This window comes from Aethalodelphis obliquidens, unplaced genomic scaffold, assembly GCF_003676395.1.
Source record: "Aethalodelphis obliquidens isolate GAN/ISIS:26980383/991018 unplaced genomic scaffold, ASM367639v1 scaffold6, whole genome shotgun sequence".
Classification (NCBI taxonomy): Eukaryota; Metazoa; Chordata; class Mammalia; order Artiodactyla; family Delphinidae; genus Aethalodelphis; species Aethalodelphis obliquidens.
Window position 1 is genome coordinate 73,945,022 of NW_020837950.1, and position 23,335 is coordinate 73,968,356.

At 44.7% G+C, this 23,335-nt stretch overlaps 1 protein-coding gene across 11 annotated transcripts in view; it reads right to left on the reverse strand.

Moving 5' to 3' along the window:
- The window catches only part of HTT (huntingtin), a 136,491-nt gene extending 113,420 nt beyond the window's left edge, over positions 1-23,071 (reverse strand). For 6 of the 11 annotated variants that reach the window (XR_003432310.1, XM_027103848.1, XM_027103846.1 and 3 more), the window contains exons 1-3: positions 22,708-23,070; positions 10,021-10,104; positions 2,057-2,177 (exon numbers count right to left, since the gene is read on the reverse strand). Coding sequence is in view for 10 of the 11 variants with exons in the window: in XM_027103848.1 (XP_026959649.1) it covers positions 2,057-2,177; positions 10,021-10,104; positions 22,708-22,937 (435 nt within the window). In the remaining variant the exon portion in view is untranslated. Of the gene's footprint in view, positions 1-2,056; positions 2,178-10,020; positions 10,105-11,624; positions 11,939-22,707 lie in introns of those variants that run through there. The other 5 variants (XM_027103849.1, XM_027103847.1, XM_027103845.1 and 2 more) reach the window with 3 other exon arrangements.
- Positions 23,072-23,335: the final 264 nt, after the last annotated feature.

Genomic DNA, 23,335 nt, shown 5'->3' on the forward strand with positions numbered 1-23,335 from the left:
CACCTTCTTTGTTTGTGTGTTTGGGGCCATATTGTCCTCTCTCCCCTCTTCACCTGTTCTTGTCATGACCAAGGCAACCTGTGGTGACTTCTTTAGGTTTCCTGATTCTGAGGATCAGAGTTCAAGAACTGAAATATCAGAAAAAGCCTAGCCTGGTCCTGCCAGTGGGAATAAAAAAAAGCAGCAAGGATGTTGAGGCCTAGAGAAAAGCAAGGGTAAGTGAAAAAGTCCACCTCCAAACGTGCTGTGGACCCATCACACCTGAGTGGTACCCACACACTGCCGGGCAGAGAACAAGGTCAAATGGCCGTGGCCACTGCAACACTGCGGGGGTGGGGGGGGGGGGGGGCGTGTGGAGACGTGAAACGCAGGTGGAGGGAGAAGACCAGGCAACTCCCAATGGAGAAGCCAGAACCCTGTGTCTGCAGGGAAGCTGGCGCCCGAGCATAGACAGCATGGCCCACAGATCCACACGCCAGAAAGCGGGGAGCAGTGGGGCTCTGGCGTGCCCCTCGGCCTCTCTGGTTAAGGAAGCAGGAATCTCACTGTAAGAGCACCCCTTACCACTCCGAGGCCCAGCAAGGGGCAGGATAACGCTAACCCGTCACGCACGTCACTGCACCTGATCCTCACACCCACGCACACCACAAACCCGTGTCCGATTCCCTCTGTGGTTAAGGAGACTGAGGCTCGCAGAATGAAGTACATCTCCCGAAGCTGCTCAGCGAGCGGGCAGCAGAGGCCAGATTCAAGCGCAGGCCTCCTTCACTCCAGAACCTCCCTGTGCCCCACCTCCTTAACGCAGGAGTAAAGGGTGACCGTCTTCCCAAGGAAGCTGGACCCATGACAGAAAAATGGACAATTTCTTGACCAACGTAAAGTGTGACCACTCTCCAGAGAAAGCCCTTGGGGAGACTCCAAAGAACAGTTTTGGTTTTCAAGATCCTAATAAGGAGGGAAATATTCAACTAGCCTATGTTAGGCTGGAGTTCTTGGCTCATCTGGCCAAGTAAGTATTACTAGGAAGAGAGCCTTCAAGGAAAATGAAAAGATGTGGCCTTATCTAAATTCCATGGGTGGAACTCAAAACAGTAAGGGAAAAATCAGGAAAAACTGGAAAGATCCAATTAGCAGGGCTTCCCTGCAGGGAAGGGAACAAGATACATTTTCTCCTTAACCATTATCAAGAAATCGTTTTTGGAGAAAGCATCAAGAACTATGTCAGTGAACCTTCCTCAGCACCGGTTAGCCTATGGTGGGAACAATATATAAGCTCAGACACAACATTCAAAAGGCTCATTCACACACTCAAAGGTGACCTGCAAGAAGGTGCCCAGGGTGGTTGAGGATACAAACTAGGAGAATGGCAGAATGAGAAAAACAAGGATTGTTTTCCAACACCGTAAGAATTATGGAAGAAAGACTTTATCTTCAATGGCAGCAGAAAACAAAAAAAGGGAAAAGTGGATTAAAGCTACAGTGGTCTTGGGTACTAGCTCTGCACCGGGAAGCAGTAAGCGAAGAGGACAGGTGTCCCCCGCCCACTCCTTACCTCACCCACCACCCAGGTAGCTCTGGCTTTCTGGCTTCATCAACCTTTTCTGGGAAATCCTGTCTCTCCAGTCACGTCACACTAACTCCAGCGCAGCTACCAGAGAAGGCACGTCTTTACCTGCAAACAGTACTGCCTGACCCAGGTCTTAGGAGACGAAGACACCAAAAGCGGATCCCACTCCCCGTCCCCCTGCCTTTCAAGGCCTCATGGTTTCTCAACAAAGTGATGCTTTCCCCAAGAGCACCCAGTGGCCCCCATCAGCGCCCACCCCTGACCTATGCCCTGCGCAGGTACGAGGGTAAACCCACGCCCTCTGATGGGGCAGGTGCAGCCGGCACGCTGGCACACAGCAGAGAGCCTCCAAACCACACACCATAAATGGAAACAGTGCAGATGTCCTAAGGGACTTTGCTACTCAAAACAAAAAGAACCCTAAGTCATGGTTTCTTCTCTTAGCTACAACGGTCACAGCTCGTAGAACACCGTCCACAGGGCTCTTACTTTTATGACTTTGTTGAGGCACTCGTCAGCCACCATCCTGACATCTGACTCTGCGTCATCACTGCACAGCAGAAAAAGTTCCATAGCAATGCCCAGAAGTTTCTGAAATTCTGGAGAATTTCTAAGTAAAAAAACAAGAGAGACTGTCACAGACAAAAGGAACCTCAGAAGACATGACGACGAAACACAGTGAAGTTTCTGGTATCCTATGTGGGATTCTGGAACAGAAAAAGGATATTACATAAAAATTAAGTTTAACAGTATACCAATATTGAGTCATTAATTGTGAAAACTGCACCACAGTAATGTAAGATGCTAATAATTTGGGTAACTGCATGTGGAGTTTATGAGAACACTCTATACTATCTTTGCAATTGTTCTGTAAATCTAAAACTATTCTAAAATTTAAGAATTACTTATAAATAGAAGTGTACTTGCAAGACAATCTTATTTTGTTTGAGTTTTAGTCAAAAAATCTTAAAAACACACTGTCTTTGTATGTACTTTAACTCAATTAAAAAAAGAAAAAAAGACACGGCTTCAGATACTTAAATCTCAGATAGCCATCCGCCCTCTGCCAACAAGTTACTTCTACTCTTACAATATTCTCAGAACCTAGAAAACCAATATACCAATATAACTCCTTTACTCCTTTTTCATCTTGCTTTCAGTGTGTTCCAAACTCAACATGATCATGGTCAGGCTGTGTTCTTGTTGCTCCATCAGTCTCAAGAACTGGAATCTAGGCGATGCCTGTAAATGATTTTTAAGTTTCACTGAGAGAGCCTGTCAGGCAGCTGTGATCCAATGGGCTAAACACAGCCAAGAGAGAGAGACCCATGGCCATGTGCATGAAACTGACTTCACAGCACAGTGAGGGATGGGCCAGCAGTAATACAGCCCCTGGACAAAGCTGCTATTCTTGAAACATCTCAGTCTAGAGTCCTCTGAAATAAAGGGCCTCCTCCCCACTCTCTCTCTACCTCACAATTCCTACCAAGAGTCAGAAAAGCCAGGAGCCTAAGAGAAAGCAAAGAACCACATTAGCAGTGATCAACAAACAAGTACGAGCAAGAAAAAAAATGTGCCCCTCAGCGATATTTCAGACCTCATCTCTGTGGAATACTCCTGTGAATAAAGAGGAAAGGTCCCTGGGATGCTGGCACAGCATCCAGGCGCTGCTCAAAGTGGTGCTACGGAAATACAATGTGAGCTACAAGTGCAATTTTATACTTCCTAATAGACACACAAATAAAGAGAAACAGGTAAAACTAATCTTAATAATATATTTCATTTAACCCAATATATCCAAAACATTATTTTAACAAGTAATCAATACGAAAAAATTACTGGGATATACAACAATCTTTTTTAACAGCACATCCCAATTCAAACACAGAATTTTCATCAGAAGTATTTTATCTGTATAGAGACTCCATAAAATTCACAGTTGAAAAAGTAGGTTTACTTAAATAAAGCCTGGAGATCTAATGCACAGCTTCGTGGTTATAGTCAACAATACTGTATTTTAAACTTCAAAGTTACTAAGAGACTAGATCTTAACCGTTCTCAACACAAAAAAAGAAATGATAATGATGTGACATGATAAAGGTGTTAGCTAACACTATGGCCGTCACAGTGCATTACACAAATGTATCAAACCAACACGTGCACCTCACACTCAGTGCCATATGCCAATTACATCTCAATTTTTAAAGAAGAAAAAAGTAGGTTTATATACCATTTCTAACCATGCTGAAAAGGTCTCCAATAACTAATCAAATATTGATTTTTAGATTTTAATTTAATAAAATAGATATAGGGCTAATTAGGTTATCTACTTCTCTTTGAGAGAGCTTTAGAAGTTCATCTTTCAAGAAACTGTCCATTTCATCTAAGTTACTGAAGTTCATAATACTCCTTTACTATCCTTTTAATATTGATACAACCTATATCGATAGTTTGGAGGGGCTAGAGGCGCCGACCCTCCACAAAGTCAAAAACCCGAGTACAAATTATCTGCAGGTTGGAAACCACAGATTCAACCAACCGCGCGTGGTGTAGTACTGCAGCATTTTTTGAAAAAAATCTGCATATAAGTGGACCCATGTAGTTCAAAGGTCAACTGCATTTCCATTTCTGCTCTTGCACCCTTTGTGCTATGGCTGTCATATATTCCACTCCTACGTGTAAACCCCAAAATACATCGTTATTATTTTCGCTGTAAACAATCAAGTATATTTTTGAAAGATTAAAAGTAAGAGGGAAAGTCTTATATTTACCCACTACAGTTACCATTTCCATTGCTCTCCAATCCTTTATGTAGATCCAGACTTCTATCTGGTACCATCTTCCTTCTATCTGAAACACTTTCTTTAGTATTTCTTATAGTAGTTGCCTGCTGGACATAGATGATTTCAGCTTTTGCAAGTCTGAAGAAGTCTTTCTTTCACCTTTGTCTTTGAGAAAGAAGTTTCTACAGGGTATAGAATTCTAGGGTTTTTTCCGTTTCAGTACTTCACAGATGATGTTGCACGGACTTCTGGCACTTTTTTTTTCCAGTGAGAAATCCACTGTCACTCTTACCTTGGTTCACTTTAGGTCTTTCTCATGTCTTATCTCTACTTAACATGTTCAATCTTTTCTCTAGCTTCTTGAACTAGAAGAACAGTTACAGTTACTGTTTTAACGTTTCTGTGTACAAATTTTACCACCTGTGCAATTTCTGGGTCAGCTTCAATTGATTTTTTCCACTGTCAATCATGCTTTCCTGCTTCTTTGCATTCCTGATAATTTCTGACCAGATGCCAGACCTTGTAACTTTTATCTTGTTGGGTGTTATATACTTCTGAATTCCGATAAATATTCTTGAACTTTGCTCTGGAATGCAATTAAGTTACTTTGAAAGAGTGTGATCACCTTGGGTTTTGCTTTTAAGCTTTACTAGGCAGGACTGGAATGACATCTTAGCCCAGGGCTGAGCGAGCCCGGTTGCGAAGGCAAACCCTTCTGAGTAGCCCACCCAACGCCCCAGGAAGGACGGGGTTTTCCACTCTGGCTGGGGGAACAGGAGCTCTCCCTGCACCTGTCTGAGTTTAGCACCTGTTCCCTCCAATCCCTTCAGGTGGTTCCACCCCCAGCCCCAGGGCACTGAGGGACCCCTGCAGGTCTCGCTGATGGCTCCGTGCTGCTCCCCCCTCTCTGGTATTCTCCCCAATGGGCCCCAGCCACCCTGCCTCCTGAGGCCATCAGCTCTATCTCCCCTTCTCAGCAGCCACTGGGCTCTGCCTGGGTTTCCTCTCCTCACATCCTGGCTGGGAAACTCCCTCCAGGCAGTAACCTGGGGAAGTCATAATGCCCATCGCAGTAGTTTTCCATTTTTCCAGAAATGCCTGACGCCCGGTGCCTTGAAAACCATTGTTACATATATTTTATCCATTATCAATTGCTTTAGGCAGGAAGGTAGATCCTGTCCTTGTCACTCAGCCAGAAGCAAAAATCTTTCATGATTTTTTAAATTTAATTTTTAACATATTACTAATATCTTTTCTGGTCACAAATATAAATATCTATAAATCACCTTTTATAAAGTTAGCTAATATTCCTTTCTATAAATGTATCTTAATTCTTCAATTCTGTGGGTAAGTCATTACGATTATTTTTAACTTTCTAATGGGATGAACAGCACTGCACATCATTGTACACTTTCCTCAGGATGAACTCCTGAGGTGAAACAGTTAAGTCAAACAGGTAGTGTTTGCCAAACTGCCTTTTAAAAAAGCTGTGTCACCTCTGAAAAACCCCTGAATATTTTTTAGTGTTTGGCACTCTGACAGGTGAAACTGTTCTTATTCGTGTTTTAGTCTCATGCCACTGACCACCAGTGAGTGTGAGCATTGCCTCCACAGGAAGCACAAAGTAAGTGTCAGCCATGTGCTCACGGGCCCCACCTCATGTCTTCTTTTCCAAAAGGCCTATTCATAGCCTTTGCCTATTTTCCTATTAGGATGATAGTCTTTTTCTTCATGATTTATAATTGCTCTTTATAGAAGCTATTAAACCTTTGATATATATGCTGTCAATACTTTCCCCAAGTTGCATTTATGTAATTTCCAGTTTAAAGTGGATTTTGACATACTGAACTATATTCCAGATAAAACATTTTTTTCCTTTATACTGCTAGCATTCCACAGCCTGAGATTCAATGTTCTTTTTATAGTAATGATTTCACTTTTTTGTGTTTAGGTAATTAATCTGGCATTTATGTTTGTTTGCAATATGAAGAAGAAACATAATACCCCCCACTAAATAGTCAAGTGGTTCATCATTTCCATACTAATACAAGATGCTATATGTATCATAAATTCATACACACAGACACACACATACACTTTCCCACTTTCTATTCTATACCTTCTTTAATGTCTAACAGCTATTTTAATTTCATGTACACCAGGTACCACCATATTACTGATGGTTTCAGATTTTCTTTGCAACAGTGATGTATTGATTCTTGCAGATGAACAAGTTCAAAAACATCTCTACTAGAATTCTGATCAAGATCATTTTAAATTTATGGATTAATTTTGAGAAAATTTAACTTTATGATAAAGAAATCTTCCCATGTAGAAAGGGAAGTAGTAATCTGTACCTTTCAGGAAAGTCAATAGCCAGTCCTTATGTAGTTTCTGCACGTCCCTTGTCAATTCCCTGAAATTTAATATGTTGGTGCTACTATGAATTGGATCTTGAACCACTACATTTTCTAACTGATTTATGCTAATATTGGGGAAATCTATAGATTCCTGTATACTTATTTTTACCCAACCACTTTATCAAGGTACTTGCTTAGATGAGGGTTCCTAAGTATTCCCAAGAGGATACTTGTAAAAAACAAATCCCCACACTCCACCTGAACAGAAAATACAAGTGTGCTGGGGAGAGAGGGCAGTGAGGTATCTTCGTTACTATATTTTTGACAAATCTTCCGGATGATTCTGATGTTCATGTGTATTTAGGAACCAGTAGGACAGACCACCAACTTGAGAGCTTAGGTAGACTAAGAGTCACAATACACAATGAAGACTTCAGAAGCTGCCACGGAATAACCCCACTGGAGAGAAGGTCAGTGTATCACAGAAGCTGTAAGAACGTACCAGAGGTTAATTACACTCAGGAGAGATAACAGGAAATACCAGCCAACGAGACGATTTCATAAATCATTACACGCATATAAAACATCCACTTCAGCTCTACACTCCAAAATTCCTAGAAAGTATGGAGAGTATCTTAAAACAAACTTGTTCTTTGATCTGACGGGACCAGGAACAACCTCTCTGGGTCCAAAAAATATCCTATTCATATGCTGCTGTGTAGAACAAGCAGTATAATGACTATCAGCATTACTCCATACAAACATAATAGACATACGAATGTAAAAACTATTATCAGCCACTACTGTGATTTAAGACGGCAAACTGAACCACAAATCAGTCTTAACACATCTCAACATACTTTACTACCAATGTGTGAATCTAAGCCAACATCCCATCAATTCCATTGGGAACTGTCAAGAAACAAACTAAGTATAATGCATGAAGCACTAAGACTGGAAGAGATCTATTTCCTGGGTCCATAAGCTTTCAAAGTGAGGTGTTACTCCCTGAGACCCGGATGCTGGGGGTCAGGTGAGCACAGCAGTGCTACAGCAGCAGCAGGCACCAGGGGCCTGTCGGGCATTTACCGTCATTTCATACAAAAGTAATGACAGTTTGTAGGACAATGTGCATCACGACGGGATGTATTTCTGGCTCTCAGTAGCTAAAGAACACATCTATGTAGCTCTCAACAGTGTTTCATGGGTGTCGCTTCATCCCACAAGAACCCTTATAAATTGGGTTTACATTTCATAGATGAGGCAACAGTGGCTCCAAGAAGTTAAACTTATCTAAAACCACCTGGCTTATAAGGAGTGGATATAGAATTCAAGCTTTTTTCCCCCTACTTTTATCTTAGTATTGTTTTCTAAGCTATGCTAACAATAGTATGCTAACTTAGAATTTTTATATTTTTATTCTCAGCACATATTCTCATTTGTCACTTCATTTCTTCCCACAATATTTCTACAAATTAGATAGAAACAGAAATCATCCACTGTCCTTCACAAACTGAATGAGTTCAACTAAAATGAAATACTCTCTTGTGAAATTGCTTTGAAAGTATGAAATACAAAAGCAAGGTGCCACTAAAATTAAATGAATCACCAAATATCTGTCAGTACTAAAATCAAGATGATTATTCTCAGAGCTTTTTCTAACAGATTATAAAGAGCTCTTTCCAACAGGAGAATAACATGAATGATTTATTCCAAAGGAAAGAAAAGCCAAGAGAGAAGTACTTCACACACGCCCACGTGGGTAACAGAATTCTGAAATCATAAGTAAATCTGTTTCCTACTCAGCCATCAGAAACAGGCTTAAAATATTTACCATCCACAGCTACTATGAACAATGGTCAGAAAAACCGACAGTGCAAAGTAAAGAGAATGAGGAGAATTAGCAACGAAGCTACACAGAAGGTGCTGCTAGCTCGGCACAGAGGAGCGATGGAGCCAGGGAAGCAGACCTCCAGTCGGCGCCCGCGACCCCACCGGCCCCGGAGCCTTAAGGAGCAGGCAGCAGCCACGGGGGGCACGCGCACTCCCCCGGTGTCGGACGAGGGCAAAGCGCTGAAGAAAAGCAAACAAAAGACCACGAGAGTGCACTTATGTCAAACCTAATCTCCCAATTCACCCCACCCCTCACCCGTGTCCACACGTCCGTCGTCTACGTCTGCATCTCTATTCCTGCCCTGCAAGTAGGTTCATCTGTGCCATTTTTCTAGGTTCCACAGATATGCGTTAATATACGATATTTGTTTTTCTCTTTCTGACTTACTTCACTCTGTATGACAGACTCTAGGTCCATCCACATCTCTACAAATGACCCAATTTCCTTCCTTTTTATGGCTGAGTAATATTCCATCATATACATATACACCACATCTTCTTTATCCATTCATCTGTCGATGGACATTTAGGCTGTTTCCATGTCCTGGCTATCGTAGATAGTGCTGCAGTGAACATAGGGGTACCATGTGTAAAACACATAGCTAGTGGTGGGGCTTCCCTGGTGGGGCAGTGGTTAAGAATCCACCTGCCAATGCAGGGGACACGGGTTCAATCGCTGGTCCAGAGATCCCACATGCCACGCAGCAACTAAGCCCGTGCACCACAACTACTGAGCCCGCGTGCCACAACTACTGAAGCACACGCACCCTAGAGCCCGTGCTCTGCAACAAGAGAAGCCACCTCAATGAGAAGCCCGTGCTTCGCAACGAAGAGTATAGCCCCCGCTCGCCACAGCTAGAGAAAACCCACGAGCAGCGACAAAGACCCAACGCAGCCAAAAATAAATAAATAAATAAATAAACAAATTTATTTTTTTAAAAATAGATAGCTAACGGGAACATGCTATAAAGCACAGGGAGCTCAGCTCGGTGCTCTGTGATGACCTAAATGGGTGGGATGGGGGTGGGAAGGGAGGTCCAAGAGGGAGGGGATATATGGATACATACAGCTGACTCACTTCATGGTACAGCACAAACTAACACAACATTGTAAAGCAGTTATACTCCAATTAAAAAAAAAAGACCACTATAATTAGGCTCTTGTTGTTCCAAATACCACAATAAGTAAAATATAAACATGTTCAATTATCATAATGGTTACAATGATACTATGTAAGATTATGGAAACATTACTCATTACGGTGTCTGGACATCCTCCACATATGTAGCCAGAAGTATGGGGAAGGGGGTCCTGTAAAGGTTTTAAAACAATTGGGGAGACAAAGAATATCCTAGCCCATTAAGAATGAAAATATAGAAATTTTTAATTTTCACTAGGAAGTTCAAAGTGCAGTTACCTGAGAGACTGTGCCACTATGTTTTCACATATTGTCAGACAATGATTCACACGGTCTTTCTTGGTGGCTGAGAGTTCTTTCTTTCTAAAAGGAAAAAAAAAGAGTAAAGGAAGTTTGCATGTGTTGTGTTATCCGCTCCATCTATTTCTACAAGGCATTCGTTCATTCAGTAGTGCTTCTTGACTCCTAGAAGTAAACCACCCATTCCTGCTGGGGGCAGGGTGGCTCTGAGGTCAGGGAAGAGGGGATGAGCCTAACCCAGGGTTCCCTACAGGACAGGGCTCCATAGAAAAGTCAAGGGGTGTTACTAACGCACCTGCTTTCTCTACTTTAGAGAAGGAGAAACTGCAGTGCAAACAGCGCTCACCCAAGATCACATGGATGGACGGAGTGTGCAATTCAATGAAACACAAGGATGTCAATATAATACTCTACATACCAAGCTGCTGCCACTTCTCAAAGTCTTATTTACTGACTACAGTCAGCATACCACACAGACCTCACACTCTTAGGTGTAAAATAACGTTCAGACAATGGCTAACTGCTTCTATATCCCCAAACGGCTAGAAACAAGCCCCCTGCCCAGACACTTTCTCAAAAGCCTCCTAGTAAGACTTCTCAGCCCAAAAAAAAGGAGATAAACAGCCTGGTCAAGAAGATCAGATAAAAGGTGCTTGCTTCCCACCCAAACCTATGACTTGAGATGTCTCTGAGGTAGGCACCACAGAAATAAGGTAGAGAGGGTCAATCCAAAGAGGAAGCCAAAAAATAAATCAGGCTTGATAACTACATCCAAAAAGAATCTGAGTGTTAGCAGGTCACCAGTACATGGTACTAACTAGAAACACCTAAACCAGAAGACTACTAAGTTTTGGAGGGAATTCTAGCACCAAAGAAATTTAAAAACTAACCAACAAACACCTCTATTTAATCCCTAATGCAACCTCAGTTTCCAACAAGTACACCTGAAGGAACAGGCTCTTACAATTATGCAAATCCATGAAAGACACACCCTCCAAAAGGCACTACAGATGTGGCCAGGGAAGAAAATGGACAAGGAAGAGTCTCCAAAGGGGAAAGTCAGGGTCCAAAATGAAGGACAGACAGAGCCTGAATGAGAAGACAAGCCCAAGGCATGCGGAGAGGGGCTTCCCGATGACTGGTCAGTAAGAGTCCATCACCACATGGACTGGTGACTGTGTGCCTCCCACCGGTCTCTTTTCTAGAAGAGACTCTTACTGATAAGCTATGTTGCGGACTGCTAGTCACCCACCAAAATGCCAGCCTTCCCTTCTCCGACACACACCTCCTGGTTAGAAGCTCCACAGCCTAGCTTCCCTGCAGTCGGGGATAGACAGGTGACTTAGTTCCCACAGATGAAATGGGAACAGAAGTAGCAGGTGGAGCTTCTGCCTTGCTGGCTCGCCCTGGGCATCCCCCTTTTAGTTCCCTCTGACTGGAACAAACATTCCTAACACCCAGTTTCTGATTATACAGATAAAGACAACAAGAAGGCTGCAGAGCAACAGGATGGAAGGAGCCTGAGTCCCAAGTGACCACAAGAGGCAGAGGCCCCTCATCACCCACCCTCATGAGTCACTCACTTCAAAAACACTGTGATGGAAACAACCCAAATGTCCCAGTGGATGGATAAATGACACAGCCGAATGACAGAACACTGCTTGGCAGTAAAAAGCAGCAAACCACTGATTCACACAAGGATGAATCTCAACGTATCAGCTTCAAGATACATAAGTATAATTCCATTTATGCCACGTTCTGGAAGACACAAAACCAGGGGAACATAAGGTGATCAGTAATTTCCAGGGGCCTGGCAGAGGAGGGGGGAGTTGACAGCAAAGAGGTCCGAGGCAGGGGGAATCTTTAGGAGGTGATGGCACTGTTCTAAATCTTGATTGTGGCAGTAGTTACACAGCTTTATGCAACTGTCAAAATTCACTGATCTGTACATTAAAAAGGGTACATTTTACTATATATGTGTATGTGTGTGTGTATATAAATAAAATACCTCAATTTAAAGAAGAAAGCGCCATGAGAATTTAAATGCTCTCTTCTTTGAGCCACCACATTAAAGTCTCTATTACAGCAGCTCAGAGGTTACCTAGTTTAAGACAGCCATCAAGAAAATTAAAGAACACTGACCACTCCAAGCACGTTAGGAAGCAAACTAACTCACGTATCCACTACTCTTTTCCAAAGTGAGAATCTGTCAAAGGCCTTAAGTGAACTGAATTCATACACCCAGGCTCCTAGCTATATAGGTAGTGGCCCCTCCCTGGGTAGCCTCTTACCGTGAGGTCTAAAATGATTCCTAGGGGGATGGTAATCAGAAAACACTAAACTGAGTGGACTTCACTACCTAACGATGGTCAGAATAGAAAAGGGATAAATACAAATGTGAGCTTCAAAAAGAACCTGGTCTCCCTCCTCACATGTGGAATAAACCACAAGAATACAGGTAACAATAAACAATACAGCTCTCTGGACCTGCCGCCTGGTTTCCTTAAGACCTACTGTGCTGTTCCCCCAAGCCAGAACTTGAGCAAAAGTTTATGAAACTAGCAGAAAGTCAAAGAGAAAATATCAGCCTCACCCACCAAAATAAAAATACATGCTTCTGTTGTCTGTTTGGGTCTAGCTCCTCCTCCGAGCTCCTTGTGAGGAAAGCCTGCCTTATTCACCTGGGACCCTGCCCTAGGCCCGGCCGTCAGCCAGCACCCCCATCACACTCTTTGGTAGTAACTGTTCCTGCAATTTCCTCCCCAGGGATGACAGACTCACTAAGAGCAAGGGCCACGTCGTGTCTCTCTCACTGGCACTCAGCACAGCACCTACACGGGAGCAGGTGTTTCAGACAGACAACAAAGGAATGGATAAGTAAGCTTTTGCTGTAGGAGGGTAGGTTACATACACGTTAAAACTGACTCAAAAGTTCTTAAGTCAGTCTTACAAACAAGATTCAGAAGATAAATGATAATTGCTTTAAACTTGAGTTTGCATAACCAAGAGATGGAAAGAAAAGTAGAAACAGCAAAGCTTAAAAAAGAGAGAAACTGTAGGGCAACCCCACAGGCTTGAGTTCAAGCACTTTGTGGAGTCCGAGCTGCAGCCCTCAGCCCCTCTGGCTGTGACCAAGACGTCAATCACGACACGTCTGATGATCCTGACTTTCACGACTTTACTGCCAGAAAGAGGGCAGCACACGTTCTATCATGGTCGGTTACAAAGAAAGCACATGTTTTAAGTTTCTCTTCCTAACTCATCCACAATCATTTTCCAGCAATCCAAACACTTTTGAGGGGGGAAAAAAAAATCTACCGTAGTATATTTAAATTTTCATCTTTTCCACACTCAATAGATAGCCCTAAAATCATAAGAGTCTTCAGATAGACAGTCAAAGTCTTCAGTGGTTACTAGTCTTGCTATTAAAATTTAAACAATAATTACTAAGTACCTATTTTGGGTGAGGAGCATAGAAACAAACCACCTGACTGCTACCAAAATACTTATCCTGTAAAATCTTCTCTCTTATCACACTGAAGAATACCCACATTTTAAAGTGTGAGGATCCGACTTTACCCTCAGACACCCCAACAAAGAGGCATTAACCAAAAATATCAGAAAACGAAAAAAACAACCCTTCCAACACTACCCACTGAAAGATGTCAGGGCAGCAATGTAGCCCAAAAGGAACAAACACCCCCACCCAGTACAAAACCAACCCAGCTTAAGCAGGCCCAGTATAGTCTGGCCTCAGGCTACTTTCCTCCGTCAGGAAGCCTGCGTGGGAACTCTGGCCACTGGAAATAACCCAGTCGTTTTGGTCATGCACCTTCAAACTCAGTTCTCGTACATGCCATGGTCCCTGCTTCAAATACCTCCTTCCCGTCTTACTTTGTCCAATAAACCAATTTGGAAGTTTAAGAAAACTACAACTATTTCATTCCCCCATGGAATTTAATTAGGCTGATGAACTAAGCTGTCAAACTGACTTGTTCTACAAGAAGAGTAAGTATGGAAATTAAGGTGAAAACGGAACCGCCCTGCTCTAGGCAGGAACTGGATGAGCAGGGTGAGAGCTGGATAAACAAGGTAAGAACAGTCCTGATCCTTCAGCTGCTTTTGTAAACGTGCTTATTTTAACTCCACCTTCAAAGTGAAAACAAACCACAGTCAGCCCCCACCCCAACTGTGTAATGAAGCGATCTGTACACAAACACGCATCTGTAAGGAGGAGGAACATAAAAATCAAGGACTCTACAGGCGTACTACAAACACGTTAAAACGATTATCAAAGAACTAATTCTGACAATGGGAACTCAAACCCTCTCATCAAAATTCTTATTTTTAGAATTATGTAAGAAAAATTTGATTCCAGGTTGAGGGTGTGCAAGGGAGGGCCTTGACTACTCCAGGAATCTTGTACTTGTCTTGCTAGTTGTGGTCACAGGTACTGTCACATACACATTTTCGAGTCGGTGCCTACACACCCCACACGATGAGTAAAACTGAGGTCTAGAGGCTGCCCCGCCTGCAGGAGCAGGGCAGTAAATGGCCGGGCAGACATCCAGGTCTTCTGATTCCTCATCAGCTGCTCTCTAACTTTCACCAAGTACTATACTAATGCGAGTGTTCCTAGAAGATTAGGACTCTTTTGGATCTTTTTTTTTTAAAGAAGGAATGGAACACCAAAGTCATTTTGGAATTATGTTTCATACATAATTTTAAAATAAAAGTACTGCTTAAGGGAATTCCCTGGCGGTCCAATGGTTAGGACTCAACACTTTCACTGCCAAGGGCACAGGTTCAATCCCTGGTCAGGGAACTAAGATTCCACAAGCCGCTCGACACGGCCGAAAAGAAAAAGTACTGTTTGATTAGGGGAAGCAAGGCCTACGATTTCCCCACCACACAGTCTATATCACAGAAAAGGGCTGTGAAAGACTTTCTTACTAGTAATTTAACTGAGTACTGTAACAATTACTAATAGAAGAAGGTGCAATTCAAAATGCGATCTATGCTAAGTGAAAAAGGTCTGACACAAAAGGCCCCACGTGTATGATTTCGTTCACAAGAAACGTCCAGAACAGGCAAATCCATAGAGACAGAAATAGATGAATGGTTGCCAGGGGCCAGGGGAGGGAAAATGGGAACTGACTGCTAATGGAGAGGGGCTTTCTTTTTGGGGTGATGAAATGTTCCAGAAATTAGACAGTAGTGATGGTTGCAGAGCCTTGTGAATATATTACAAACCACTAAGTTGTACATTTTAAAATGGTGAATTTTATGATATGTAAATCATAATCTCAATTTTTAAAAAAATCCGTCTGCAAATCCCAGCAGCTCTTCCTCCCCAGAGGAAGGGATGTGACCACTCCTCGCCACCAGCACTGTTGCTCCCAGCCCGGCACAAGCTGCCGGCACCTCCAGCTTTGACTACTTCAACAGCCTCCCGACTGATTTGATGACTTCAATCAGATTTGATTACTTTAATAGCCTCTTTCATTCCTGCTCCCTGTCCACCAGGGGTGGCCCTCTTTGTTAATTGAAGTTTTTAATGAGGGGGACTTCCCTGGTGGTCCAGTGGGTAAGACTCCACACTCCCAATGCAGGGGGCCCAGGTTCGATCCCTGGTCAGGGAACCAGATCCCGAATGCGTGCCACAACTATGAAGCCTGCATGCCTCAACTAAAGATCTCACAGGCTGCAACTAAGATCTGGCACCGCCAAAAATAAATAAATAAATTTTAAAAAATCTTTCTTAAAAAAAAGTTTTTAATGAGGTAATTGTAGATTCACATGTAACTGTAAGAAATATCAATAAAAGAAATACAGTGTGTACTTCACTCAGTTTCCCCCACTGCTAACATTCTGCAAAACGATCACAGCCAGAACAGCGATACAATCCACTGATCTTTAGATGTCCAGTTTTACTTTTACTCATCTGTGCGGATGTGTGCATTTAGTTCTACACAATGTCATCAGATGTGTAAGTTTGTGTATCCACCACCAGAGTCAAGATATGGAACACTTCCGTCACCATGAGGATCCCTTGAGCTGCCCTTTGAGAACCACACCCACCTCCCTTGGCCCTCCACTCTGTACCTCCACCCACCCCTAACCGGGCAACCACTCATCTACTCTCCACTCCTAGAACTATGTCATTTCAAAAATGTTACATAAGTAGAATCAGCCCGTATATAACCTTTGGGGATTGCCTGTTTTCACTAGCATGATTTCCTCAAGATTCATCTTAGTTGTTGCACGTATTATCAGGAGTTTGTTCCTTTTTAGTGCTGAGTAGTTTAACCATTCACCTGTTGAAGGACATCTAAGCTGATTCTAGTTTTTGGCTATTATGAATAAAGTTGCTACAAACATTTGTGTACAGGTTTTTATGTGAACATAAGTTTTCACTTCTCCGGGATAAACACCCAAGAGTGCAACTGCCGGGTCATATAGTAACTGTATGTTCAGTTCTACAAGACACTGCTTGTTTTCCAGAGTAGCTGTCCATTTCATAGTCCCACCAGCGATGACTAAGTGACCCAGTTGCTTCCAAGCCAGCATCTGGTGTTGGCTTAGCATCGTAAGCTGTATCACTTGTTTGACTACACAAGTAAGCATCTGGTCAGAGTACAATCCAAAGTCCTTATACTGGGGTACAGGCCCTAAACGGCTCCCCCTCATCTCCTCTTTCTGGCCTCCTTACTACTCCTGCAACATGGAAAGCACTCCCGCTCATCTGTTCCCTCTACCTCAACCTCACCTCCTCCAGATACCCACCCCCCTCCCCCTGCTCCAGCATCACCTTCTCAGTGCACTTCGCACCCTAAACACCACCACAAAGCTCCTCTCCCCCTTATTCTGTTTCGTCTTTCTCCATAGTCTTTAACACCACTGGCCTTGTTCACTGCTGTAACCCAAGGGCCCAGAACAGGCCCTGGCACACAACAGGCACCCAGTTGAAAGGAATCCTTCCAGCTCATCTAGTCCAGTCCCCACTTAAGTGCCCATTCCCAGTAGCTGGGAGCTCTTAATGCCACCACAGCTTACGTGTCAGTGTTACACCTACTTTACAGCTACACAAATGCTCCATGGCCCTAGGACACAGAAATGATACTGCCTCAGCTACACCTGGACAGATGTAAGCAACATAAGTCTTCCCTCCCAAATGCTGATGGAATTTTATATTATATATTATTTTATATTATATTATATTATATCAACAGAAAAGTAGGTCCTGATCATCGACAGTGGAGTTCTCAAGCTTTAATGTGCACATAAATTGCTCACAAACCTGGTTAAAATGCAGACTCTCGATTCAGTAGGTCTAAGGGAGGGCAGAGATTCTGTACTTCTTATGAGCTCCCAAGCGATACCAAATTGCTGGCCCTGAGACCACACTCTGAGCAGCGAGGATCTATGGCATATCTCGTCTCTAACACATATTCTAGCACCCAAACTGATTCAAGTTAACACAACTTGTACTGTGTAAATTTTTCCTTCTTGCTGTCTGAATAAGACTTCCATTCCAAGGTAGTTTACTGAGTGATTGGCTCACTTGCAGGGACCAGAGGTAATGGGGGTGGGGCCTCTGAAGGAGGAGAGAATAGGAAAGCCAGGACACTGTAAGACCTTTGCCTTTACATCTCCATAAGTCCTCTTTTAAAAAGAAATTCTACAGTATTATATAGCAGTTAATAAGAATGATAGGTACTGCTATGAAACAATGTCTTTGGTACACTAAGTGAAATAATATAGTGTGAGCTCATTCATGCAAAAAAAAAAAAAAAAAAGGACTTGTATATGCATTAAAAAAGCAGAGAAAACGGGCTTCCCGGGTGGCGCAGTGGTTGAGAGTCCGCCTGCCGATGCAGGGGACGCGGGTTCGTGCCCCGGTCCGGGAAGATCCCACATGCCGCGGAGCGGCTGGGCCCGTGAGCCATGGCCGCTGAGCCTGTGCATCCGGAGCCTGTGCTCCGCAACGGGAGAGGCCACAACAGTGAGAGGCCCGCGAACCGCCAAAAAAAAAAAAAAAAAAAAAAATCAGAGAAAACAAAAGAAACTTAACAATTGTTATTTTTAGGGAATGAGACTAGGACAGCCAGGGAGGAAGACTTTGCTTTCCACCTTCTGTGCTATTTGAAGATGTTGTTACAACGTATATGTGTAATTTTTTTTAAGCTAGTTAACAAAAAGCAACCAAAAAAGAAATGCTTCCCCAAAGTGGTCCTATCACATCTAATCTAGGGGTGGACAAACTACAGCCTACCTGTTTCGGCCAGTCTAAGAAGTGTTTTTACATTTTTAAACGGTTGACCCCCCCCCAAAAAAAATCAAAGAATAATATTTTATGACGTGAAAACTATACAAATTTCAACGTCCTTAATAAAATGTTATTGGAACAGAGGCTCACATTCACTTACATAGTGCTTCTGGATGCTTCTTTTCTACAATGGCAGAGTTTAATGGTTGCTACAGAGATGTACCATTTACATAAAATGTTTGCCAATGTTCAAGAATCAGAAGACTTAATATTGTTAAGGTGCCAATACTCCCCAAACTGATCTACAGATTCAATGCAATACCCATCAGAGAATTCCAGCTGGCTTCTTCATAGAAACTGACAATCAGATCTTACAATTCAAATGGAAATGCAAGGAGCCCAGAATAGCCAAAACGATCCTGAAAAGGAATAAAGTTGGAGGACTCACATTTCATGACTTCAAACTGTGATACAAAACTAATGGTAGGGACTTCCTGGTGGCGCAGTGGTTAAGAATCCGCCTGCCAATGCAGGGGACATGGGTTCGAGCCCTGGTCTGGGAAGATCCCACCTGCCGCGGAAAAACTAAGCCCGTGCGCCACAACTACTGAGCCTGTGTGCCACAACTACTGAAGCCCGTGCACCTAGAGCCCGTGCTCCGCAACAGGAGAAGCCACCGCAATGTGAAGCCCTCGCACCGCAACGAAGACCCAACGCAGCCAAAACTAAATTAATGAATCTTTTGTAAAAATTAAAAACGAAAAACCTAATGGTAATCAAGACTGTATACGGACTTCCCTGGCGGTCCAGTGGTTAGGACTCCGCACTTCCACTGCCATGCGCCCGGGTTCAATCCCTGGTCAGGGAACTAAGATCCCACAAGCCGCCCCACAAGCCACAGGGCTCAGCCAAAAAAAAGACTGAAGAGACAACCCAAGAAAGTGAGTATCATTTTACAAATCATGCATCTGATAAGGGTCTAGTACCTAGAATATTATGAAAACTGTTACAATTCAACAATAAAAAGACAACCCAACTTCAAAAATGGGAAAGAATGAGGATGAGGGTCTGCAAGTTAAGCATAAGAAAGAAGCTGGGTCCCTAATCACTGGTGAGCTTCCTCAAGCAGACACTAATGTCTTATAATAAATTCCTTCCTATTTAAGTTACGGCAGCAGAGTTTTCTGTTACCTGCAGTTGAATATAACTGATAACACCAACTATGGCTAAATTATGTCATGCTTAGCAGACAGAGATGAACAAGTCCTGTTGGTTCTACCTTCAAAATTCAGTCAGTTCCCACCTTGCCACCGCCAACAACCTGACAGAATTCGCCAGCATCTCACCCGGGCACGTGGCTCGCTTCCCAGCTGGTCTCCTGCTCCTCACCATGCTGCCTTCACTCAGCTCTCAGCCAGTATTCACTGAAAAATGGAACTCAAATCCTGCCACTCCTCGGACCAAACCCTCCAAAACCTCCCACCTCACGTAGAATAAATGCCACTGTCTTTATTCCACCTTGAAGGGAGGGCCTCCTGATCTATCTGGTACAGCACTCTCTCTACCTCTCCGACCTCAGCTCCTACTGAGTCTCCCTCTCACTAATTCAACGGGCCACACCGCCGCCTCGCTATTCCTCCATCAGCGGGGTTTGGACCAGCTCCCTCTGCTGGAACGCCCCTCCACATACCTTTATGGCAATCCCTGACTCTCTTCTGGTCTTTACTCAAAAGACACCATCTCAGTGGCCCTTCCCCGGACACCCTATCTAAAACGTCAATACCTTATGAACCCTGACATTTCCTAGACCCCGTTCCCTGCTTTGCTGCTGTTCCTCCTTTGTTTACCACTGTCCAACATACTGTGTATTTTTCTTACGTATCCTGTTTCTGGTCTATGTCCCTCACTAAAATGTAAGCTTCATGAGGGCAGAGCTTTATCTGTTCATGGCTGTAGCCCTGCACCTATTACGATACTGGCTGGCACACATTAGACATTCAGCAAATAATTAAAATCAGAGAAAAACTAGGAGGGAATCTGAAGGAGAGTGAGAAAGTGCCAAAGACCAATGTCAACTGCCTCATAATTGCAGTTAGGACCCTGCCAAGCTCTGGCACTCCCCTGCACGTCAGCCTTGCTGAGACTGTAGCCAGTACCGCCCGGAACCCCTGTATCCCATATGCTGAGCTGGGAGTAGGCACTCAGATCCTTCAACTGAAGCCCAAGCGTGGCTGGTGAGGCCATAGTTCCACAGAGAGCAAGGGCCATAAAAATAGAACAGTTACTTTCTAATTGCTTTTGGCCAATCTTACTTTGGGGCATGGATTTTTCAGCTGAAGCATCTGAACAGAAACGCCAAGATCCAAATCTGTAAGCAGTGAGTTCGTTACTCAAAATTAATGAATACTTGCTTTCTCAACGGCAAAGTACATGAAAATGTAACATTTATGCATTTTATTTAAAATAACTATAATTCAGCCCAATGCAGTTGATTTCAGAGCATGCTAAGAACCTTTCAAAGTTACTATTCTGAAGTACTTTTGTTTTTAAAAAATTTAAAATCTATCTTCATATATATAATACATAGATTATATCTGGTAGGATACACAAGGAGGAAGCTTGCCTCTGGGAATGGAGTTAGGTACTCAGGAGAAAGGAACAGGAGAGAGACATTTTAATTACCTTTTTGCAATTTGTACCATGTTAATGTATTATTTATGCAAAAATGATAGACTAAATTTTAAAAATAAGTCAATCATACATTTCCTTACAATAATGAAACAAAATGTATCTACTTTGTCAAGCTGGCTTAAGAAGGAAACCTCTTTACACCCGTATTTTGAAGAAGATAAGCTAATTCAGGTTCTGTCAAATCAGCATAAGAAACAGAAAGCATATTTTCAGACTGACCAAGTGTTTGAACAAGCAGACAGGGACGGAAGTAAGGCCTTCCTTCCCACCCAGAGCCCTGCTTGGTGCTTCCCGCCTTTATACAAGATCACCCAGGGCATGGACTTCCACGACATCTAACTCCAGGAAAAGCACGACCATAAAAGTCTGGAATGGATAGTTATGGTTATAAATCACCTGCTGCAGAGAAAAGTCAAATTGTTAAAAAACAAACAAAAACCAACATTTTTCCCCTGTCAGTATCCAAACAGGTTTTTCACCTTTTAGCAGAAAACTTAATTTGTTTCCAGATTTTATTTTAACAGATAAGCCAAAATTACTCCCCAAAGTCTCAGTTTCTAATGAAACCTCAGGACACAGCAAGGATCATATCAGACGCACAACGAAGAAAACATTACTAAAAACGAATCAGCCTGAAGAAGGTACGCTTCTTAGAGGGGCTGCTTCGCGAAAACTTTCCTCGTTAAACGCCATCCTGTACACACCCAGATCAGAAATAAAATGACCCGAGATGAAAGAAAGGCCCGAACTGCAGCAGAGCACACACCCTGACCTCTGCTGAACACCCAGCACACAAGACTTCAGGGAAAAGTACTCGGTTCTCTTAGACGGTGTCGTTAATGGTCTCTCTTCTTCTGTTTCAAAAACTTTCCCTGGCACAAGCAACGGAGACCCCCTGTTTCCAAACAGTAGCACATGTCAGCAACAGGAAGCGTGCGTGGGGTCCGCAGACACCACTGCTCCGGCAAAGCTGGACTGCGACACTCGTGACAGGGACATCACTCGCCCCCAGCGATTAACCTCTTCCTCGGCAACATGTCATTTGTTTCCAACTGAGGACAGGCAATAAAGGGCAGTCAACTCTTCCTAATATTTAAGCCAGTTTTATTGCTTCTCACGCGTGAACAACAACCGTCTAGTCAGTTCACCGCTTACTTGGCAATCACAGCTCATTCAAGTGCCCGCAGGCCAACCCGAGCTGAGACAAGCCGGTCTCTCCCTGATGCTCAACATTCTGCCGCGGATCCCGAACGACACGAAATACCCTGAGGCTGCAGCCCCGAGCCACAGGCTGCTTAAAGGGGCCCTCGCAGAAGGCTCTCCATTGGGCCGCGCGCGCTCCCCCGCCCTCCAGCCCGACGTCCCAAGGCATGATGTCACCACTGTCCCCGCATCACTCCGGCTCCAATTCCCGGAGCATCCTGCGCCCCCAGCCCTCCTCCTCTCAGACCAGGAGGAGAGGGACGGGACGCGGCCTCGGATCTGCCAAGTTCTGCTCACAACACAGCCCCGGTTCCTCCCCTAACTTCGCAGCCGGGAGAGCAGAGGACTGGGGCCGGGGCCGCCCCGGCGCCTCCGGGAGAGGCCGGCGAGGCTCCCCGCGCCTGCCGAGGGCCGGAGACCCACGCGGGGCCGGGGAACTGGGTGGGGACCACGGGGCGGCCCTGTCGCCGCGGGCCGGGGAGCTGCAGCGGGCCTGCACTCACGGTCGGTGCAGCGGCTCCTCGGCCACGGCCGGTCCGGGCGGCGGCGGCGGCGGCGGCGGCGGGGGCGGGGGCGGCGGCGACTGCGGCTGAGGCGGCGGCTGCGCCTGCGGCGGCGGCTGAGGAGGCTGAGGCGGCGGCGGCGGCGGCGGCTGCTGCTGTTGCTGCTGCTGCTGCTGCTGGAAGGACTTGAGGGACTCGAAGGCCTTCATCAGCTTTTCCAGGGTCGCCATGGCGGCCTCCCGCCCCGCGGGAACAGCCCCCGGAACCCTCGGACCTGCTCGCGGTTCCGCTCACCAGCGCGGCAATGAATGAGCCTCGGAGGCACGGGCAGGAGCGGAACCGAAGCGCTCGGCCATCTTGGGTCCGTCCCGGCAGCCCCCGCGGCCCTGCGTCCCGCGACGCTCCGTCGTGGGGCGGGGCCAGGCTGGCGAGATTGACAGCCAGAGGCGGCGGCCTCCGCCATTGGCCGGGCGCGGCGCCAGCCAGTCTCCCGCGCCCGCCGTCTCGCTTTCTAGGACCGCCGCGACCACGGAGACCCCGGCGCTCCTCTAGGGCGCGGACTAGGGGCGCGGCGAGGAGGGGGCGGGGCGGTCGTGAGCGTTATGCTCCCTCGGGGAGAAGCCCCTAG